Source organism: Artemia franciscana, chromosome 16 (genome assembly GCF_032884065.1).
Source record: "Artemia franciscana chromosome 16, ASM3288406v1, whole genome shotgun sequence".
Lineage (NCBI taxonomy): Eukaryota > Metazoa > Arthropoda > Branchiopoda > Anostraca > Artemiidae > Artemia > Artemia franciscana.
Window position 1 is genome coordinate 14,806,069 of NC_088878.1, and position 21,595 is coordinate 14,827,663.

The following is a 21,595-nucleotide window of genomic DNA, read 5'->3' on the forward strand; positions in this document are numbered from 1 at the left end:
GTAAATCTTATAACCCTTCTGAAGACAGGAGAAACCCCCCTTTCGAATACTTAGACATATATCTTGCCTATTCTATCCGAATTTGGTCAAATATTCGAGCCTTATGCTGTCTGTTTTCGACGTCAAATATAATGAGTCTTAGTGTGTTTCCGGCCCAATTGGGCATCGATCTAACCCAATGGCACCATTTGGTATAGTGGAGGGGGGTGTTAAAGAGATCACAGTTTTGAAAACCTGTTTAGATTCCACATAATCTATCAAATGAAGGAAGAATCCTATGAAACTTCGTAAATTAATTTCTCAAAAAGAGTAAAATCAAAGGGGGGACCCAAGGGAATAAGGCAGTAAATTTTAAAAAAGACGTGGAGTATTTTACAAAAGCACAACATATCCAGCATCCTGCATTTGTTAGATTATTTTCAAACTACTAACTATAGTTGCGGACTAAAAGAAAGGGGGGGGGGGGTTAATAGCCCTCTACCAGTTTGTTTAAGTAACTATTAAAATGACCGGGAAAGATATCAAAATCTAGAACTGAGGCTATACGATTCAATAAGTTATGGTATCTAACATTGTTTTTGACAATTTTAGAAATACTAGCAATTTATATTCAAAAACTCCTCTTTACTAGACATCGTAGAGCTCCTTTCGTCACAGTTGGTTCCTTGATTCATATTTCATAGCGGGGATGGATGGTTTATACTCTTCCTTTAAAAGTTGACGAGGCCTTATTTTTCTAGAGAGATAGCGAATTCTTGAATGTAGTCATAGTTTTTTATCAATTGATTTTCTACAGTCCTTATTTGAATTCCATTGCTCAAATGGCTGGTAATAAAATGGTCTACGTTTTATTGTTACTTACACTGCCCTAGAGGCAGGTTCCCAAGATATGCGCTTTAATTTTGTCTTTGGGAATTTGTGCTGAGCATTTACATTCCTTTTGTCGTTACAAATTTCTTGGTCGCTGAAACTAGAGCATCCCTGTTCGTATGAAAAAGGTGCTGCTGAATATTGACTTCCATTACACTGCTAGAATAAGCTACACCAGTTTGTATATTAACTTTCCACAAATTTGTATCCCTGTCTGCTGCTTTAGTATCAGCAGTACTTGGAGAACAATAAATTGTAATAGGAGCTCATCGGAGTAGGAATAGTTTCATCCAGAGCTCGAAGTATTACGAATAAGTCACCCAAAAGAGAAAATATGGCGTCTGGCCAAGCAACCTGCTCGAAAGCCATCGTAGTTTTTATATGAAATGTGATTTATTATAATTTCAGAGAAATTTGGTTTATTACAGGGAATCATTGTAGATTTTTGTAAGGATTAGGTGGTTGGGTTATAAGGCTTATTGGTTCCTTCTTTACTTACTTACTGAATGATGGAAGACTCAGCAGAACACACTTTAGCCCCGAAAAAGCCATCAGATCATTGGCACTGGCAATAGAGCTAGGGGGACAATGGCCTCCACCTTGAAAGCAATAAGAAACTAAAAAAGGAAAAAGAAAATAAAAAAGGAAAATGAGACATATTCCATTTACATCTTTGATAAAGAGAAGCTCCTTGCAGCACTTGCTACACTTCCTTCAAAATTTCTTGCGGCACTCATGCATCAGCATACTTGGATCAGATCTGATGACAGGATTTAGCTTCTCGATAAAATACTGCTTCTATCTCTCGTGATTTCCCACTGTACATATAACAGGATAAAATTATTTGGCTAACAAGACTGGAGCTAATATCCGCTATCATTATTATTGGCTTATCACCTGCCAAACTGAAAATAAGGAGTTGATACAAAAAAGAGAGAAACAAAAGAAAAATTTAACCTTCAACAAAATGCTGTAAAATCACTATAATGTAGTAACGATTAACATTGATGATATTGATTTCAAACGTAGCTTATCTTCTTTCAACCGCTAGGCAATGGCCCAAAATATAGTACTTCTTCGATATTCCACTACTGCTGTGCCACAGAGGGAGACAAAATGGGCTTGGCATATCTGTAGAATGAGCTTTTTATGCCCTTCTTTTGCAATGCCGTGAAAATTTTTAAAGTAAAAACCAGAAGGAGCAGATGAGGGGTTGCAGCAGAATTATATAGCTGAGCAGACAAAAAAACAGTCAAACAATCCTTGTCAACGGGCAGAGATGTGGTGAATCAGAGCCGACCGTGTGCCCTTCAACGTGGACGTAATGCGAAGGCACATGAATACCTTGCAGAGCTTATGCAGAGTGCCAATGTTGACAGAGAGGCTACTTGGTACCTTATAGTTTGACCCGTTCAAAAGAAGACTCCAGTCTTAGATTCATTAACTAAATGATCCGCCACGTTATTGGTATCAAAAAGGGATAACACGTTTTGCTGAAATACAGGTATCTAGAAGAACACATACAGAGTATTGTCCGCAAAGTCTATCAGCAATTAGTCAATGCCACGAAAAAACCTCGGAGGCTTAATTACTCATTGTGGTTCGATGATAGCGTTGTTGAACAGCCATGATGACGTGGCTGCTGTGAATACAATAAGACGAAGGTCATGTCTTGAATGAGGGATGTTTTGAAGAAGGCGTATCTCTGAATGGATCCTAACCAAATTGTTATTTATGCTAATAAGTCGTGCGTTTTGTTTTTCTGGGTCAGGTGTTCATCCGAGATATGTGGTATAACTGGTATTCAAATTTACAAAGGTTTGATCAATCGATCAGAAAAAAGCTCTGCAAAATACTTGGAGATCCTCCTTGATGAAAACTTGCCATTCCTGCATCATATCCAGCCAGTAAAGCTGAAGCTATCCCGGAATCTTGATGTAACGTAAAAACCTAAGAACACCTTGGCGCTAAAAACACTGGTCCTCTTGTACAACACACTTATAAACGCCTATCTACAGTTTTGAGCAATGTTCTGGCAATTGAATTTTTAATCTCACTTGCAAAATCTGAACTCGATCGCAAATGATATCTAATATTAATTTGATAAAATGATGAGTACATGTTACTGAAGTCGCTGCATTAACTATCTTGCTTGAATGTTGCGTCTAAATTTTTAGCTGGTGAATTACCATCTTCATTTAAGACTTAATCGACTTATCTCTGACCAACACAATAAGTATACCCGATCATCATCAAACCAGCACAAACCCATCCCCCTGCAAACCGCACTATCAGATTTTGCTCCGAGTAGGAGCTGCTTTAGACTCTGTCATAAGAAAAAGAAGTAAAATATCATATACTGGCATTACAAAAAAATAGTTCTTTTTATGATAAAGAGGTTTCCCTTCAGGCAAGGAGCAAAAAGTATTTGGTTTGTTATTTTCATTGATGAGAAGTAAGATCGTGTCTGAGAGTAGGAGCGCTGACCCCTCTGAATATTAAGTTTAAAAGCCTAAACTTTATGGTACTCAGCATCCAGGAATGGGTTGAGAGGTTTTAGTTAAGTGTGATTTGATTGATTTTGTTTTGTCAATAAATCAACTGGACATGAACTTGAAAACTATTTATAATTAAAAAATATCACACGGCCAGCATCAAATGTTGGGGCAACAAGCTGTATTTCCTGTCAATTAAAAAGACTTTGGTATGATTTTGTATTTAATGCTTATATTCTACAACTATTTCACTTTTTTTTTAATCAAGACCCCTCCCCCTATAGTTAATATCTAAAAACTTAAAAAAAATTACCAACCAAGTTCATAACCATCATACTCGGGATGAAACTCTAACTCCTCATCGTAGATGTACTTTAAGTTTCTTGCAATTGTTAACCATTCTTCTGGAATTGGGTCAATCAAATCACCACAAATGCATGATATATACCTGAAAAAAGGCACATTTTAGTCTGAACCTGGAAAACAGTTAAGACAGCGCTTGTAAATGCAGTAACCAACAAACGGCGCAGCAGAAACTCACTAGGAAAAAGTGCAGTTGCTTCAAAATGGATAGATAGAGGGAAGTAGAGAAGTAGAGGAGAAGAGAGAGAGTGATATATATAGAGAGAGAAAGAGGAAAGAGGGAGGGAATAGCCTAGGAGACAAAAAACAACCATTTTCAGGAAATGAAGAAAGCATTTTCCTGCATTGAGTGGGCAATAATCAAATTAATCTGTTCAAACCATCATGATAACACAATTGGTTGCAGAGATACTCGTATTTTTATTATTCAACATGAGTTTTTTAGCAGTTGTATTATTAAGTATTTAATTCTCTTCAAATCTCGGCTTAGTTTTGGGAAGGGCCTAAATTTCTTAAGGAAACACACCCTGTCTTAGCAACAAACTAATTAGCAGAAAACTCTCCGATCCTCAAACCTAGTAACGGAGAAGACATTAAAGGACTTTCACGGGAAAACGTTCCCAACTAGGATACGCAAAAAAGAAGTTAAAATAAACAAATTGGACATCTTTGGATGTTATAAAAGCTAAATACTTCACTAAAAAAAGGCGAGATTTTTCTCATGGGATTTTTCATTGAACCAGTAAAAACATATAACATTCTCCATCAAGTTTTGGATCAAGCACTCTGGCGTAGTTTTGGAAAATAAGGCCGTAGTTTCTTAACTGAAATTTCTAATGCGTTGTAAATTTCTGGTTACTATGGGCTAGAGTTCTTTCTCTGCTAGGTTGCGTCTAACATTGCAACCGTGACTGGGTGTTTTTGGCCCACTTAGTTGGTTCAATTTTTTCTCATTTTATGGAATGTGCACTCTCCCTTTATCCAATTAACCATATTTTAAAACAACAGCGGTTGCAAAAACTATAACGGCTTATTAAGTGTTCACATGCCACTTTATCTGCCCCCTGAAGCTCCTTTTGAAGGGGGTAGCATATAAAATTAAGGAAGCCCATTTCTACTCCTTATTTTTTTCATAAAACATAACAAGAAAAAACGGATTTCAACACTTAAGATGTACATCTCGGCCTTAAACAGCAAAATTTAATATATGTAAGAAAACATGCGCATAGCTTTTTAAAAGCATTAAAATAACAGCTGTAAATAATTCTGTCAGGTAAATTGGAGACTTTCTTGTATCTGATGCTGTGCTTAAATTTGCAAGACACTCATAAAAAGTCGTAAAAAGGGACCGATATGCTTCTTACACATAACACTTTCCGTCTATTTATCAAAGTGTAACTGGGTCACTTCTATTATGGGAAGTACATTAAATGTCTAAACGGTAAGATATAGCTTTTTTACTATTTATTTCGCTGTATGAGGTCATGTGAGCCAGTCTCGAGTGGAGCAGAACTGAGTTTCCTGTGCAGTCTCTATCCCTACAAATAATTCTTATTTCAAAAATCCTCGTATCTTTAATTTGAGTTAACCTTTTTGAACTTAATATTTGGTGAATATTTTTTAATAATAAGGAAATACTAGAAAATCAGATACCGGTGCTGCCACATGTGATCTTTTAAAACGAATATAAAAAACATTTTTTTTTCTCGAATTAGACAGTATTTCTATAAAGGAAAAGAGAAAGAAATTGTGTAAGTGGAAAAAGAAAGTTATAGTGACACCACTAGGGTATTTTAAAGTTTAGAATTTAAAAATGCACAAGAATGGAACAACAATAACGATCGTCTGTATAACCTTAAATTTGCAACTTACGAAGGTAAATTTGTAACAGATTATAGGGGTCTATGTTGCTTATGCACGTACTCTGTTAAAACAATTTTTCTCACCTGAAAGTTCTTTTTTTTTATTAGTCAGTTGGGTCTGAACTTGGTTCTTTACTAAGTTGCAGCGATATCTGCAACCATGATACATAGTTCTTGTAGGGCATTTTGGCCTTTCCAAGGAATTTTTAAATTGAACAGAGGAGGCAGAGAAGATGTTCCTTAAGGGATCTGAAGTCTCTCATTTGCTTCTCAAATTCCTTTTTAAGCCCCTTACGTAAGTCCTTCTTTAGAAGGTTAACCTTGGTATTTGGAAGAACAAATCCCCTTCACTTACTTTGGCAAAAATGTAAATGTAAAATCGTGTTTGAGAAATAATCTATCTCAGAAATTATGTTCTTGATTCTGTCTCATGTTCATTACCCTGCTTGATCTGTCTCTACTAGTGTTCTACAGTTTCCAGCAAATCCTTGCATAACTAGTGGCGCCTTGTGGCTTCATTGGCTCTTGCTATTTTGCTACAAAAGAAATTGTCTCCCTTTTAAAACTTTTATTTTTTTGTTACTTTTTGTAATATCTGTTTAAACTCGATAAGGTCTTTAACATCATGTTGAATATAACCTTTTCTGCTTGCAAGAAATATAAATGCGAATAGATAGTTATCCATCTTCCTTTCGAGGTTTTGACTAATGTCGGATCTTCGGTAATGGGATCTGAAGATCTGGGATCTTCAGTACTTGGGATTTAAAATTGGGATGATAGGTTACTAATCTCGGGACCAAAAAGTATCATCCAGAATAGCAGCTTGCTTACTCCGGTACCCAAAGAAATGCAATAAATTAGATAATAGTTCTGATAGTTCTTTTTAATGAGTTCCGAGGAGTGGGGTGAAATATTTCCCTGAGTTTTTCTCTGTGAGTGCAACCACGGTTACTTTGTAGCACATATAAGTGTTTTATTCGTGCAGCTTTACATTTTTAAACTCTTGGGGGGAGAGAGGGCGATGGTGCTATTGTAGAAACGAGTAAATGTTCCTTGCTTTCTCCGTTCTATATTACTGACTTATGTTTCCATAGAAAAATGGTTTTTGAAAGTAAAAATTCGGTCCGCTATATAACTTTATTGAGTTTCTCGGGCACCAAAATTAGCAATCAGCATGCAATTAGCAATAATTACCATCCTAAATCAGCTTTGAATGGTGACACTTCCTCAGGTGACAGTTTTTTTTCAAAACATGCTTATAAATGTTCGATTACAACGGAATATGGTTCGTTCTTTACTAGGTTAGCCCTAGGGAAGAAACCACGAAAAAACAATAAAAAAAACTATAAAATATTTTATAGTTTTTATAATATTCTACCAGAGGAAAGGATACTTAAAGGGTCTCTGGGGGAGAGCTACCCTCCTGGGAATTGGAGAAAATTCAGTTAATTACGTAATTTTTTTTACTTCTCGCAACACCTTCGAAGAGCAGAATTTGTCTGTTATCAACCCCTTCCCTCACGCCACCCCTTACTCAAAATGTAAAATTTAAAATCAGCAAAATCACTGTTGCCATTTCCCACCTATACCGAACACACTCACCCTCTCCAGTAATTGGGTGGTTTTTTCTGTGGCTCAATCGGTTTCAAAGCATTGTTATATAAAGGTCATACTTTAATTATAAATATAGAGTGAAAAACAAAAATAAAGATGCCGTCGATGCAGAACATCGTGCTTGCAGCTAATTTTCTTTTTTTTTTCATGTCAATAGATTTTACTTTGCGTTCAAGCAAAGGCACGGAAAATTTCTTATATAGGGGTTTTTCGGACAAGGTGGTTCTAATAGTGATTTCTAATAATATTTTTAGGAGTTATAGGGCATTTTTTTGTCTATGGGACGTGATCGTTTCTTGCTTGGCTGTTAGCCACTTCTGCAACCTTGACGCTAAGATGATTAAACAGGGAAATAAATTTTCAGAAGATATTTTTATTATATTATCTTGTCTAAAGATAAGAGTGTGTTGTATCATCATGTATACAACTATTTATTTAAATATTTTAATTGCTATTGGCTATAGCTCGTCCTTTAATATAACAAGGTCTATTCTTTACTAGGTGTCAGCTACAGCTATTTCTATAGCCATTATACTGATAAAATCTACATAACGCCCATTTATAATTAACTATGGTGATTATAAAATGATTGCAGCTACAGCTGCAACCATGATACTGCTAAAAACAACTAACCAGGGAAATAATTTTGCAAAAGATATTTTTCTTATATTAACTTGTCATATTATATTATATTATACTACTATATACTTGTTATATTATATTGTGTTGTATCATCATGCATATAAGTATCTGTTGAAATACTTTAATTACTATTGGCTATAGTTTGTTCTTTAATATAACTATGATGCTCCATTACCCTGCTAGCCGAGGAGAAAGAACAGAAAAAAAGAAGCTGTCGATACAGAATATCGTGATTGCAGCTATTTTTAAAGTTTTAAAGATAATTTATTTTCTTGGTTGTTCAGGCCAAGGGACTGTAAGTTTCTTTTACAGGGGTTTCGGACAAGGCGGTTCTAATAGTATGCTTTGTATTTCGATCTGGATTGAAACTATTTTTAAAAGTTATTGGCTGCCTTATTTCTTAGTATGGTACGTGATTGTCTCTTACTAGGTAACTAGCTAGCACTGCAACTCGGATACATTAGCTCCTTATATATTGTTTATATATCCCTTATTACAAACTGGAAAAAGCCTATGGCTTAAAATTCTCTTAAACTCAGAGAATCAGGTAGCTAACTAAGTCCAATATATGCAATGGTCTGTTCCTCAAATGATTGTTTTTTGCTATAGCTTTATGTAAAAAAAAAAATAAAAAAAATAAATCAGTTACAATGGGCTATAGTCTGTCCCTTAACATAAATAAAACTTCTATCAATAACGACTAAATTGGAACCTCTTGACTGACATCGATCCTTTATGTAAACTATTAATTAGAGTGTTCTTTAGTATAGCTTGGCAAAAGATAAGTGTTTGTCACGTCATCATGTATGTAATCATTTATTTTAATATATCATTTATTATGGTTAATAGTTTATCCTTAATATAATCAAGCCAAGCAGTTTTAAGTTCCCTATGCAGGAGTTTCGGACTAGATGGTTCTGATAATGTAATTTATGTTTCGGTCTGACTATTTTTAGGAGTTATGGGCTATTGTATTTTTTAGTATGAGACGGGATCATCTCTTACTAGGTTGCTAGCTACCACTCCAACCCAGATTTCAAAGAAAATTACAAAAAGGAAAAATCCTATGGCTTTTTCTTATTTGAAATAGTAAGAAACCAACCTCAAAGAGTCAGGTTCATCAGCAGACAACTTCCATTCAAAGATGATTTTATTATTTAGGAACTTTTAGTTACTATGTGGTTTATTCTTTACTATGTTTTTGCTATATACGATGAAATTATCATGGGCTCCATTTATAATGAACTGTATCGATCCTTTATGTATATTAAGCTAAATCGATGCTTTATGTAAATTTCAGTTACTATATTACCTGGTTTGTTCTTTGCTAGGTGAAAGCGATCTCTACAGTCATAATACTGATGAAACTTACTTAAATCCCCATCAATCTCTTTAAAAATGAACCATAAAATAGCTCTCGACGATGTTCTAGTTCCCCAATATCTAATGAAAAGAAAAAGAAAGAAAAAAAGTTGCTGTATATTCAGGATATCGTGGTTGCAGCCACTTTTTTGATATTCATGCCAATATATTTCCCTTGTTGTTCAAGCCAAGGGGCTGCAAGTTCCCTTCATTGGGGTTTCGGACAAGGCGGCTCTTATAGTGTACTTCTTGTTTTGATCTGACTGTATCTTTAGGAGTTACGGGTTATTATATTTCTTAGTATTGGGCTTGATCGTGTCTTACTTGGTTGCTATCTACCGCTGCAACTCGGATTGGGATTGATAAAACGATCAGCTCCTCTAATTATTTGAGCCCACCTTTAAATTCGTTTTGAAAGACTGAGCTTTTCCAGTGAAAAGAGCGATTATTGTTTGAACTTAAACGAACGCAAAGTATCTAACACAAAATCGTCAATTCAAATTATAGTGACACGTTGACATACTTGGCAAAGTGAATAGTATAAGAGGCAATAGTGTTTGTGTACACCGAGTTGTTGACGTAATGCGCATCCTCGTCTGGGGGCATGACACCGTTGATTGCATACTGTCCAGAAGTTTCATTCAATTCAGCTCTTGAAGCCCAAAATTCAGCCATTTCTCGAATAAATTGACATCCATTAGCCTGAAAAAAAAAACAACATAAGTAAGCAAAAAAAAAGAAAAACGGTCGATTATTTAGCATAATTTAAATAATTTATATTCAGTGCGAAACTTGCAGGTTTTATTCGTCCTTCTTCTAATTTCTTTTATCTTAGGCTATTAATCCATAAGCAAGGCTATTCGCAATGATTAGTTTCGAAGGTGGATTTTTCACCAGCAATGTTTAAATTGGCTATAAATTTAAGACAATGATACAAATTAGTAGCGATAAATTTATTTTTTTGCTGAAACACGAGTGATGGTTCAACTGGCAGCATTTTTCCATCAGATCTTAAAAATACTTTATTTTCTGTCTTTAAAATAATTTTGGATGGGCTTTATTTAGGTTTAGAATGGAACCCACTTTCTCCTTTTTCTGGTTGAGCAGCCTAGATGACCTTGAAACCAATCGGCAAGACTATTTAGCTCAGACGTAAAGAAATCTTTCAGAAAAAAGTCTGAAGGGGTCAATCAAAACTTTTTGAATCGGAAAAGTGTTCCGATTCAAAGTGTCCGCTGAAACACGAGTGATGGTTCAACTGGCAGCATTTTTCCATCAGATCTTAAAAATACTTTATTTTCTGTCTTTAAAATAATTTTGGATGGGCTTTATTTAGGTTTAGAATGGAACCCACTTTCTCCTTTTTCTGGTTGAGCAGCCTAGATGACCTTGAAACCAATCGGCAAGACTATTTAGCTCAGACGTAAAGAAATCTTTCAGAAAAAAGTCTGAAGGGGTCAATCAAAACTTTTTGAATCGGAAAAGTGTTCCGATTCAAAGTGTCCGCTGAAACACGAGTGATGGTTCAACTGGCAGCATTTTTCCATCAGATCTTAAAAATACTTTATTTTCTGTCTTTAAAATAATTTTGGATGGGCTTTATTTAGGTTTAGAATGGAACCCACTTTCTCCTTTTTCTGGTTGAGCAGCCTAGATGACCTTGAAACCAATCGGCAAGACTATTTAGCTCAGACGTAAAGAAATCTTTCAGAAAAAAGTCTGAAGGGGTCAATCAAAACTTTTTGAATCGGAAAAGTGTAGGTATTTTAACACCATTTTATTACTTTTATTCACTAAAATGTCTTCACATGATTATTTATTTATTTCAGGAAGTATGCCGAGAAGTAAAACAAGGGAAACATTACCTGCCCTCAACAAGGAAGATATGGAGAGAACTTTCCAACAATTTTGGAGAATAAAAAGAGCATTGGTTAAGTTTCGAGAACTGGGAGAACTTGGAGCAATTGGTGAAGCTGCGCTGAGGTTCAACTTGAAATGGCCCACACTGATATTTCATTAAAAAAGGTTTCAAACAGCTAGTGAGAACAAATATATTTATGAACAAACCTTAATGTAAAATAAGTTTTCAGTCATAAAGAAGAAAGGTTACTTGTGAATTATGTCAAAGAAGCAGCCACGATGTTGTATGGTCTTTTTTTTGTTCTGTTTTTTTTTTGGGGGGGGGACATTGTCAGGCAGTTAACTTACCAGTATGCTGTCACCAATAATAAAAGTCCCCCCCCCATTATGGAATCCCAATAAATAGCTGGTAAACAGTCGTTAAGGGATTTCATTAAGAAAACCAGAGCAAACTAGTCTTGCCAGGTTAAAAGTTTTCAACTCTGAAGCTTGTCCTTAATCAAACAGTTCTTGGTAACAAACAGTAAGTAAGGAGCGACCCGGCTCAATGGTAACCGAAACTCTAGAAAAAGCAGGATTTTGATACCAATAGACATGTCAAAAGAATTGTATTTTTATGCTGACTAAAAATATATAAGTTTTATTAAGTTTAGTCTTACCTATTAAGGCTTACGAGCTTGAGAAAATTTGCTTTATTTTTAAAAAAGGGGGGAACACCCCCTAAAATGACGAAATCTTAATAAAAATCACAGCAACAGATCCAGCGTATCATAGAACCCTACTGTAGAGGTTTCAAGCTCCCTTCTGTAATAATGTGGAATTTGTTTGTTTTTTTTTTGCCAGAAGAAAGATCACGGATGCGTGTTTACTTGTAGTTTTTTTTTTATCTCTAAGTGGTGATCGGGACGACCCAGTGGTTTTAGAATAACGATATAGGGCTCATTTGACCAGAAATTAAAAGTTCTAGTGCTCTTTTTAAGGGACCAAAAGAATTGGAAGGCAACTAGGCCACCTCCCAGGCCCCTTTTTTCTCAAAATTGTCCGATAAAAATTTTGAGATTCCTCATAGTTGAAAGCCCACATAACTATGCCTTAGGAGATATCATGAACAACCACAACCCCTAGAGAAAGGTCTTTAAGTTACAAAACTTGCCAATTGTTTACGTATAGTATTTGGTATTGGGAAGTATGCATACATTTTTGGGGTGGGGTGGGGTCGAATTTTCTGTTGGTGGGATTTTCCACAGAGATAATTTTCCATGAGGAGGGAAGTTAACAGGAAGTGAATTTTTCAGGGGAAATACTGGGGGTATTTGCCAAAAGTCCTATACGAACTTAATCTTAGGTCTTACTTTCTCGGTGCCGACTCAATTTTATGCGTGAAGATGTTAACGGTAATTGTGCGGTATAAATTTTCACCAAGATTGAATTGTGTAGAGAATAAATCCATGGGGAGAAGGGACTTTTCTGTGGAGGTGTAGCCAGATTTCCTGGCATTATTTAAAGACGCTCAAAAAAAGAAGTTTTTTCGACTGAAAGTAATGAGCGACATTAAAACTTAAAACGAACAGAAATTATTGCATATATGAGGTGAGTCACACTCATTTACTTCCACGTTATAAAACGTTTTGAAAAGTCCAAAAACAGACATGTCTAGTGGCTGCATTTTATGACTGTGTGGAGATGAAATGTTAATAAATGTGTCCCAGAAGATTTTGCCAAAGTGACAGCTGGTATGGTCCGTTTGAAAATAGTAATATTTTCAGTTTGTCCTAACCCCTTAGGGAACAATATCTTGGTGGTGTGTTAACCTTTGATAAACTCGTCTCGTCAACATTCCAGTTATCAGACGGTTAAAAATCATAGCGGATCAAAACATTCTTGTACTTATTAAATAAAAATAGAAACAAGTTTTTTTTTTTACTAAAAGTAAGGAGTGACATTAAAACTTAAAACTAACAGAAGCTATTACGTATATGAGGGGGGTTGCTCTTCCTGAACACCTTGCTCTTTACGCTAAAGTTTGTTTGTACTTTTTAAAAAAGCTTCTTACTGTTTATGAGCCAACGCTATAGTGTTGCCTGTAGTAAAGGCCATACGGCTCCCCCTCCAAAGCCCCTTTTACCTTGATAAGTCTGATGAAAAGTTTGAGATAGCCATTTTTTTTCAAATAGTTCAAAGATCATATAACAAACTCCAAAGTCAAAAAAACACCCCAGGGCCCTGGGTCAGGGGTTGAAAGCTATATCCTGGGGGCATATATGGTTCTTATAGAAAGAATGTTCATAGAAACTTCAGAGGGGGCTCATTTGATTGGAAATTGAAAGTTAAGGTTCACTTTTTAAGAGTCAAAAGAGATCAGGGGGTAACTAGTCCCCATTATCATTTTTTCCCCAAATGCATCTGATGAAACTGCTGAGAGAGCCATTTTCGTAAGAACAGTTCAAAGATCATAAAACAAAACTCCGGGGTCGACAACACCCCTACCCCCTCCTTCTAAGGCCCAGGGGAAGGAGTTGTAAGATATATATAGAAGGGATGCTCGTATAAACTTCAAAGAGAGCTGATTTGATTGGAAATTAAACGTTCTAGTTCACTCTTAAGAGTCAAAAAAGATTAGAGGGTAATTAGCCCCCCCATGCCGTTTTGTTCCAAATATACCCGAAAAAATTTCTGAGATAATCATTTTGTTAAAAATAGTTCAAAGACAATATAAAAAAAAATGCTGGGTTGACGCAACCCTGGGGGAAGGCGTTGTAAGCTATGTCCTGGGGGCATATACGGTTCAATCTGGAAGTGCCTAAGCTAGCAAAACCAGGACATACAGACAGACAGACCGACCGACAGACTGACAGAATTTGCGATCGCTATATGTCACTTGGTTAATATTAAGTGCCATAAAATACCAGGCGAATACATCTCCTGATTAAATCACCTTCAAGAACAACAAACAAAGAAATGAGTGAATAAATCTCCTAAGGATCTTGCCTAGAAGTTCATTCTTTCCAAAAACTATGCAAACACTCCATATATCATCATCATACATTTGTGCTCTACATAAATTATCTGGTTAGCATAGCTGGTAATTTTTAGTTAGCCTCAAAAGCATCAAGGGCGAAAAGCATTGCATCACCTTTAAGGTCACCTTGACCAAAGAGGCCATTAGATATCACACATTTTGTGTATATTGCCGATGATTCATTCGCTAGAACAAGTATTTATCATTTTCTTTTGTCTTCTAAGCAAGATATATTATAAACCTTAATCTGGTGACCAGTCTCCCAGAGAAATAAATCGCCGAGGTCCATTTTTTAACTCCTTTAAAAGACATTTCTACCAGTTGACGTCATACAACCTTAATGTCAGAACTATTGGCATGTTTTCGGTATTGCAGGCACCATGCACCTCGTTTGAAAAAGTAGAAGAAAACTGTAAAGCTAAAGAAGAGTTACTGAAGCAAAATCTAAGAATCCAAACGATAGCTTTTGGTAATTGGGAAGGAATTTTACGCGGTCATTCTACAGCGAATGAAAAATTAAGATGGTTAGATCAGATTTAACGGATAAAAGAAAATAAGCCGAAAAAAATAAAAACTTTTGGCAATTCAGCAGGTGCCAAGCAAAACAAAGAACGTAACTATAATACAAAAATATTTAATTTAAGGGGAAATTCTATGTAAGAGAACAAAGAGTGAAGCTCAGAATTGTATGGAGAGGGCTGGAATTTCAATCCCTTGCGCAGGATTGGCAGCCTCGTACCATTATGTATTACAATGGCTTGTTGCTGCTAGTGGTGGCAGAAATAAATACTGTCTGAAGTGTATTTCAGTGAATGATGAAGCTTCCGAGTCAAATTACAGAAAAATAGCAGCAGATGTTTTTTTATTTTTGGTGGACCTTCTTCTGGGGCAACTTTAATATCGTGTAGCTAATTTGTAAAAAAAAGAAAAAAATGTAAGTAATCGTACTGAAACGTTGAAATTATGGATTTCATCTCCTGTAAGCCAGGCCCTATCACCTGAAGCAGCAAAGTATTGTCTGGCAGCAAAGGCAATATCACCGGTCACATGAATTTGATTTTCTCGTGTCTCTGGACAACAATCAGGAGTAACTTCTGTCCCTGTATAAGCTGATTCCCATGAAAACCTGAAAAAGAAATTGAATGCACGAGTGTGTAAAGGTAATATGCCTGACGCCTAACTATATAGACATTAGTATAAACTTTTTCTTCAGAACAGAAACTACTTGAACGCCGTACGAATATTCATCTGCTTGGGTATATGCCGATACTGCAGAAGGTTAGCCTTTGCACGTATTAAACAAATACAAAAAAATAGCTATTGTAAAGATGATAAAGAGCAGGATTAAAGTGAAGGAATTAGAAAAAAATGTAAAAATGTGATCCCCCCTCTCTTTGAAGCTACTGAAGACTTTATAGCATAGTATGCTCTTTATTAATGCCGAAATTTACTAGTAACACGTGTTTAATATTTTATATATTGTTATTTTATACGTTCATCAAATTTTCACTTCCCCAATCAACCTGAATTCAATTCAGAGCATGAGCTTACCTAGCCGATAACACTGGTGGAATTTAATACTAATCCAAAAACAATGCAAAAATTATCGGTAAAGAGGGTTTAAATCTTCTGCCATATCATTTTTATACATTTCGTGGGCGCTGGGAGAAAGTTTTCAAGGGGGAGACAAACATCAGAATAGCAGTGGTGACTGGGGGGCAGGGAAGTGGTAGTTGGGGGGAAGAGTCAAACGTAATTCCTCCGACATTTCAAAGAAAATTACCCCAGGTCAGCCAAGTACCTTTGAAGTGCAGGGTGTGTCACAGGATGATTTCGCTTGGCTTGACTTGCTCATTCCTAATGCTCATAACTATTTTGTATTTTGCTATGGATCCCATGATTTTCAAATGTGGTGAAAGTGAATCTTCTGCCGTATAAGGACGATATACGGAAGCTTCGAAAAAATAGCTAAGGGCGTTATTCATGCTTTCCACGAGTGCGAATTTTCTCCTGATATTTACTGTCAGTTTTTGAAAAAGAAAAATGCAAAAGGCCTTGGAGCTGATCCGATGGTTATGGCTTCAACAAAAACGTCTGCAATCCGAAATCTGCTTATTTTAGCACAAGACGAAGTAACAAAGCTTAAAGTTGGCCTAGTTAAACATATAGAGAAAAAAGTACAAGAAAACGTAGATGCCAATTGGAAGTGCAAGAGGCTCAGCGCAACTAGCCGCTACGAACTCCGAGTTGATTGTTTTGAAAATATATGATTCGATCACGCTGGAATACAACAGAAAATTTGAGAAAAGTGAAAAACTGTTTCCCACTCTGAAATTGCCATATTGAGACATTAGAGCTTTGGGTAGCTACTATGGGTTACTTGTCTCTTTGGGTAGCTACTTGATTCGTTGTTTTGTTCTTGTTTTTTTTTTAGTGAAACAGGCCCCCGGAACTGACCTGGGCACTGCCGTGCTGGATATAACAAAAACAATGACTGTTAATGTTCGAAAGGAACAAATGTTATCCGTGAACCGTTCACGGAGTAACGTTAAATAACCGAACACCGTAGCCTGTTACGCCAGTTCTTGTTAAATTTCCGACTAAAGATATGATGTATACCGTTTTCAAAACGAAATCAAAGCTCGGTAATTCAGGTATACTCGTTACTGAACATCTTACAAATGCAAAAAAAACGATTCTTGAAAGTGCAAGAAACAGACATGGTGTAAAGAACGTTTGGGGTGATCGTGGCCGTGATTACAAACGTGAAGAAGCTGATAACAACCCAAAACGCATACGTTCGCTTGTTGAAACCATTTAGTCTTAATTTGATTTGTGTTTTTTCTTTTTATTTTGTTCTTATTTCTTGTTTGTTCAGTATTTCAGTTTTAATTTCATAATCGTCTTTCTATTTTCTTTATTTTTCTTGGTGGTAAGAGGAAATTATTTTTTTTTTATATATGTTGAATGATATTTCTTCATTGAAGAGATTTATGCGTGGTACGCTTCGTATTTTTGTTACTGGCACGTTTTCACAAGACATTGCGTCAGTTTGGGATTTTAATCCTTTATCATTTGAAAATGATTTTACTTGGTGGTCTTATGGGTACATTAATGTTTGCTTGCAGACGATTCAGCCTGAAAAAAAAGTCTTCTTAGTATTCTTTCATTTGAATAAGACTTTAATCTCTCATTGGTTTCTCGATCACTCCAGAAATGCTCCCTTCCGAAGAAATTATTTCCCAGAAATCAAAACACGCAGAAAAAAGCCCCCAGATAATTCCGCCGTAACATCTCAACATGAAAAATTGGCAGAAACCGTAATACTTCCGGGCCGGCACTGATGTTTTCAATAGTTTAGTATTTATTATTAAAATATTTATAATATTCAATGCTACTACTACTACTTCTAACAAATGATCGCAGCAGCAAACTACCTGAGGCCATTGACTAATTCGGGCTATTTTTTGCACATTAGAGGGGTGCGGGGTGTTAAATATAGCGGGTATGCATGCAAAATGTGTAAAGTACAATTATTCTGCTTATTATGAATCAAGAATTGTTTTCTGATTTCAAACTGTCCAGATACTTTACCCCTCCCCCTCCTTTATGTGCAAATATGTAGCCCACGTTATATTCCCCATCTATTCTGTCACTTGTCTTTGTCTTGTCTCTCGCTACGCTGAAAGAAACTAACGGAGACCCCGGTTCGTTCTCGAGTTTTACACACCGTAAACTTGAGTGAGTGGCGCATAATACACAAGTACCAAAGTTCCTCCCCTTACGGAAAATAAAAAAAAACAACAAAACTCAAAAATTCTAAAATTTGAAAAACCTTATTTTCCACGGGGGGTATGTACCGGGGGGATATTTTCTGAGGGGGGGGTGTTTTCTGTGGGGGGTATTTTCCGCGGGGGAAATTTTTCTCCGGGATATTTTCTCTAGAATATTTTCCGCGGGGGGATTTCTAGGGGAGGGTATTTTCTGCAGGGGGTGGGGGTGGGAATGCTTACAACAATGAGGAAAATGCCCCCTCCAAAAAACTTCGCTGTTCACGCTAACATTATTTAGAATTTTCAAAAAGCTTCTAATTCTAATTTAACGAACCTTGTGTTTCACTTATTGTTGGTAAAGGATTGGGATACAAAGTTGTTATTAAAATATTTCTAACATTCAATACAGTAACGCTTTTATGAATTAACAAGTTAATAAAATTTTAAGAGAAAAAACAAGTTTTTTACCTAAAAGTAAGTACCCATATTAAAACTTGAAATAAATGAAATTTGTCCATATATGAGGGGGCTTCCCCTCCTAAGCCCCTCTAAATTATTTATTCTAAATTCTTTAAGAAAGACCTGATAAATATTAGGACCGCTTAGTTGGAATAAAACCTTTGCCAAAGCAATAGATATTTTAGTTTACGGAGCGAAGGATTTAGAAGGGTGCAGCCCCACTCATGTATGGACTAATTTTTGTCTTTTTCAATGTTTTTCTGTACATACAGTTGAAAAAATATTTTTTTCTAATTTCAATTTCTGATCTTTAATCAGATCATACCGGAAAATCCGGTTCTCAAGGTGGTTTCAGGCACCGTTCCCTGTCCCTACTCCACACCCCCCACTCTTTCCTAACTAATGATTGGAATTAAAAAAAAGCCTATTATTCCTAAGAAACGGTCATTCTGTTTCAGGAGCAGCTCTTAAAGAATTGGGACAAAAAGTCAGACCTTGCGATTAATCAAAACAATCGTATACTAAAGTATATGTAGTTTTGATGTTGCTCCTTAGCCTACTTTCAGTTAAAAAAAATTAATTTAATGTCTAATCGTTCTCAAATAATACCGGCAAATCAGGATCTCCTCCATGCAAAATTCTTTCCCCCATGGAAAAATTTTAGCCCAATATGCCAGTGCGCGTGTGGGTAGTTCTGGCACACAACCAGCTGAACGTAATCGATGAAATCAGGTTTCAATCAGGGTTTTCAGTCTGTTGATGAAATTTGTTCTGATTATAACTGAAACCACAGTATTGTTGTTTCAGTTCAACCACAACAATAGGTTGAAGAAATAAACAAATACTGTTTCCTAGTTTGCCTTTGATGTTTAGGTCAAAGAATAGTTGCTAAACACCAAACGTAATTGGAAGCCTTTTACGGCTTAGCCGTGATGTCAGATGTTTTTCATGTACGAGAATTCATTGCCAGGGAAAGTTAATTTTGGTACTTACTGTGTAGGGGACTATAGAAGTGACGTATTAAGCTTTGGTTAAATTTGGCAGGCGTAATTTATTCACGGTTTAAAGAAAAATGTTCAAGATATGTTTATATCGTTTTGAAAAAGCTATTCAAATGGTAAAACAGAATTCAGATTTTTTTTCGATACATTTGAAAAAGCGAAATCGGCAAATTATGGGATACCTTTATCACTAAATACTGCAAACATTGTCCGAAATATTCAGCAATTACACATGCTTTTCTATGTGTCTTAAGTGAAGTTTTTTCTATGGCATCGAATTTGGTGTTGAAAGATGTCCAAGGTTATAACTTCTGTTGTAGAAAATTGTATATGGCAAGCAGTAACAGAACCAGGGATCCTAAGTAAACGGTAACACAGTAAATTTAATTCAGGGGTTTCACAATAAAAGGGCTATCAATCACATTTGTGAAGAATGAAAAAAAACTAGATGAAATCTTATATGAAAAAAACAGCTGTCGGAAGAGGCATTGAGGGCAGGGCTACAAAATGTCTGGCAAACGGCAAAGATTATGGTCATTGACACAATTAATTCAACCGAAAATTTTCCAACTTTCATCATCTTTGAGCATTCTGTGGAAGTTAGAACATGTAAGAATCATAGCAGCAGCTGCATTATATCATGGTTTGAACACTATCTTCAACCTAGTAAAGAGTGAGCTTCGGCCGACAGTGACCCAAAAAAAAAAAATTTTTCAGCGAAACTGTCCACAGGGGAAAATGCCCCAGTGAACCCTGATTCAAATATGGTAACTTTTTATCCAGACTCAGCTGCACAGTACCTTGAAATAACGAAAAAAATACGAAAAATCAAAGTCAACCAACTAGCGCCAACTTAGCAAACAGCACAGTACCTTCTATGCATCATGTTTTTCCTTGGCCACTTTTTATGGAAGCCTTGTCGTCTAAACTTGTGCGAGAGCTCATTTGACATCGAATTCAAAGTTCTAGTGCCCTTATTAAGGAGTTAAAGTGATTGGAGGGCCATCAGCCCTCTATTGTGCACTTTTCGCCCTCAAAACCCCCTAGCCCACGGCACAAGATCAAAATACAGATTACCGTTTTTTCAAAAAAAAATGGATAAATCAATAAAAACGCCTCCGTAGATAACCAGAACCACGCAGATCCAGAGGAAAGGGCAGACATTGTGCAAAATAATCATAATTTACATATAGCTCTTTATAGTGGGACAAAGGTAGGCGTCTTTGACGTGGCTGTCGCATTGGTTAGAAAATTAAAGGCAGTGTTATCTAGGCTAAAAGAACTAGACATTTTTGGTGTAAGGGTGTGGTATTAGATCTCGAAAATGAGCCACGAAATTTTAGTCTCTGGTTAGTTTAAATCTAACAGATTCAACTCCCAGGAAAAAGTGGGCCCTAATGTGCTAAAATAAAAAGGCTTTGGGGCTCAAGCCATCCAGATATGGGACCCTGAAAAGGCCACATTGTTCCTGATCGGCTTAAAAATTCAAACCCTCGAGTCCTTCGGCCAAGGGAACCCCTTACAAAACAAAAATAGAAACACAAATGTAGGTTCTCCCAAAAAGGGCCCACAAAAGGCTATTTTTTTCTTATTCTTCAAATGCTTTAAATTTACAGCCAGGGTTCCCTGGGCAAAGAAGATACAAATGCAAAAGCGAATTCCAATTCTGGAATTAGTTTCAACCATTTCTAAACCTGCCCACAAATCCTTTAATTTTGATAGAACATGGGTTTCATGCCCACAGTAGGTAATTTTTCCATTTTTTTTCTTCACAGGCTCACAGTTAACCTCTTAATGTCTAGAAACTAGAAATAATGTCTAGCGCAGATTTTTCTATCGCAAACTCTATCCTCATAAATGAAAGTAACTCCTCTCTTTTATCCTGGAGAAAACACATTTAAATGAAAAATTGAAAAAAAGGACCGAAATTAAAAGTAAGGTTACAACTTAAAAAAAGCTAAAATTACCTTAAACAGGATGAGGGATATTACCCCTTCCGCCTTAACCCCCCACTAATGAGCAATGATACCTCCATAGTTTCTGGAAGACAGATAGGGGTAAACTATTAGAAAACTTTTCTCTCAAGACGTTTTTGCGTGCACCTGGGTCTGACACAATACTATAGCGCGAGTGTTTAGTACATCTACGTAATAGAGTTTAATGTTACGTCATAGAGATCGAAGCAAACTTGCGTGACTTTGCTTAAGTATTATTTCTGAATCATAAGGATACAGAAATAATTTTATTAAAAAAAGTCAAGATGAAATATTCCAAT

At 36.1% G+C, this 21,595-nt stretch overlaps 1 protein-coding gene across 1 annotated transcript in view; it reads right to left on the bottom strand.

The window, feature by feature from the left end:
* The window catches only part of LOC136037113 (protein-glucosylgalactosylhydroxylysine glucosidase-like), a 122,063-nt gene that overhangs the window by 11,517 nt on the left and 88,951 nt on the right, over nucleotides 1–21,595 (bottom strand). The window contains exons 9-11 of the mRNA XM_065719584.1: nucleotides 15,036–15,213; nucleotides 9,732–9,910; nucleotides 3,683–3,813 (exon numbers count right to left, since the gene is read on the bottom strand). Coding sequence (XP_065575656.1) covers nucleotides 3,683–3,813; nucleotides 9,732–9,910; nucleotides 15,036–15,213 — 488 coding nt within the window. The remainder of the gene's footprint in view (nucleotides 1–3,682; nucleotides 3,814–9,731; nucleotides 9,911–15,035; nucleotides 15,214–21,595) is intronic.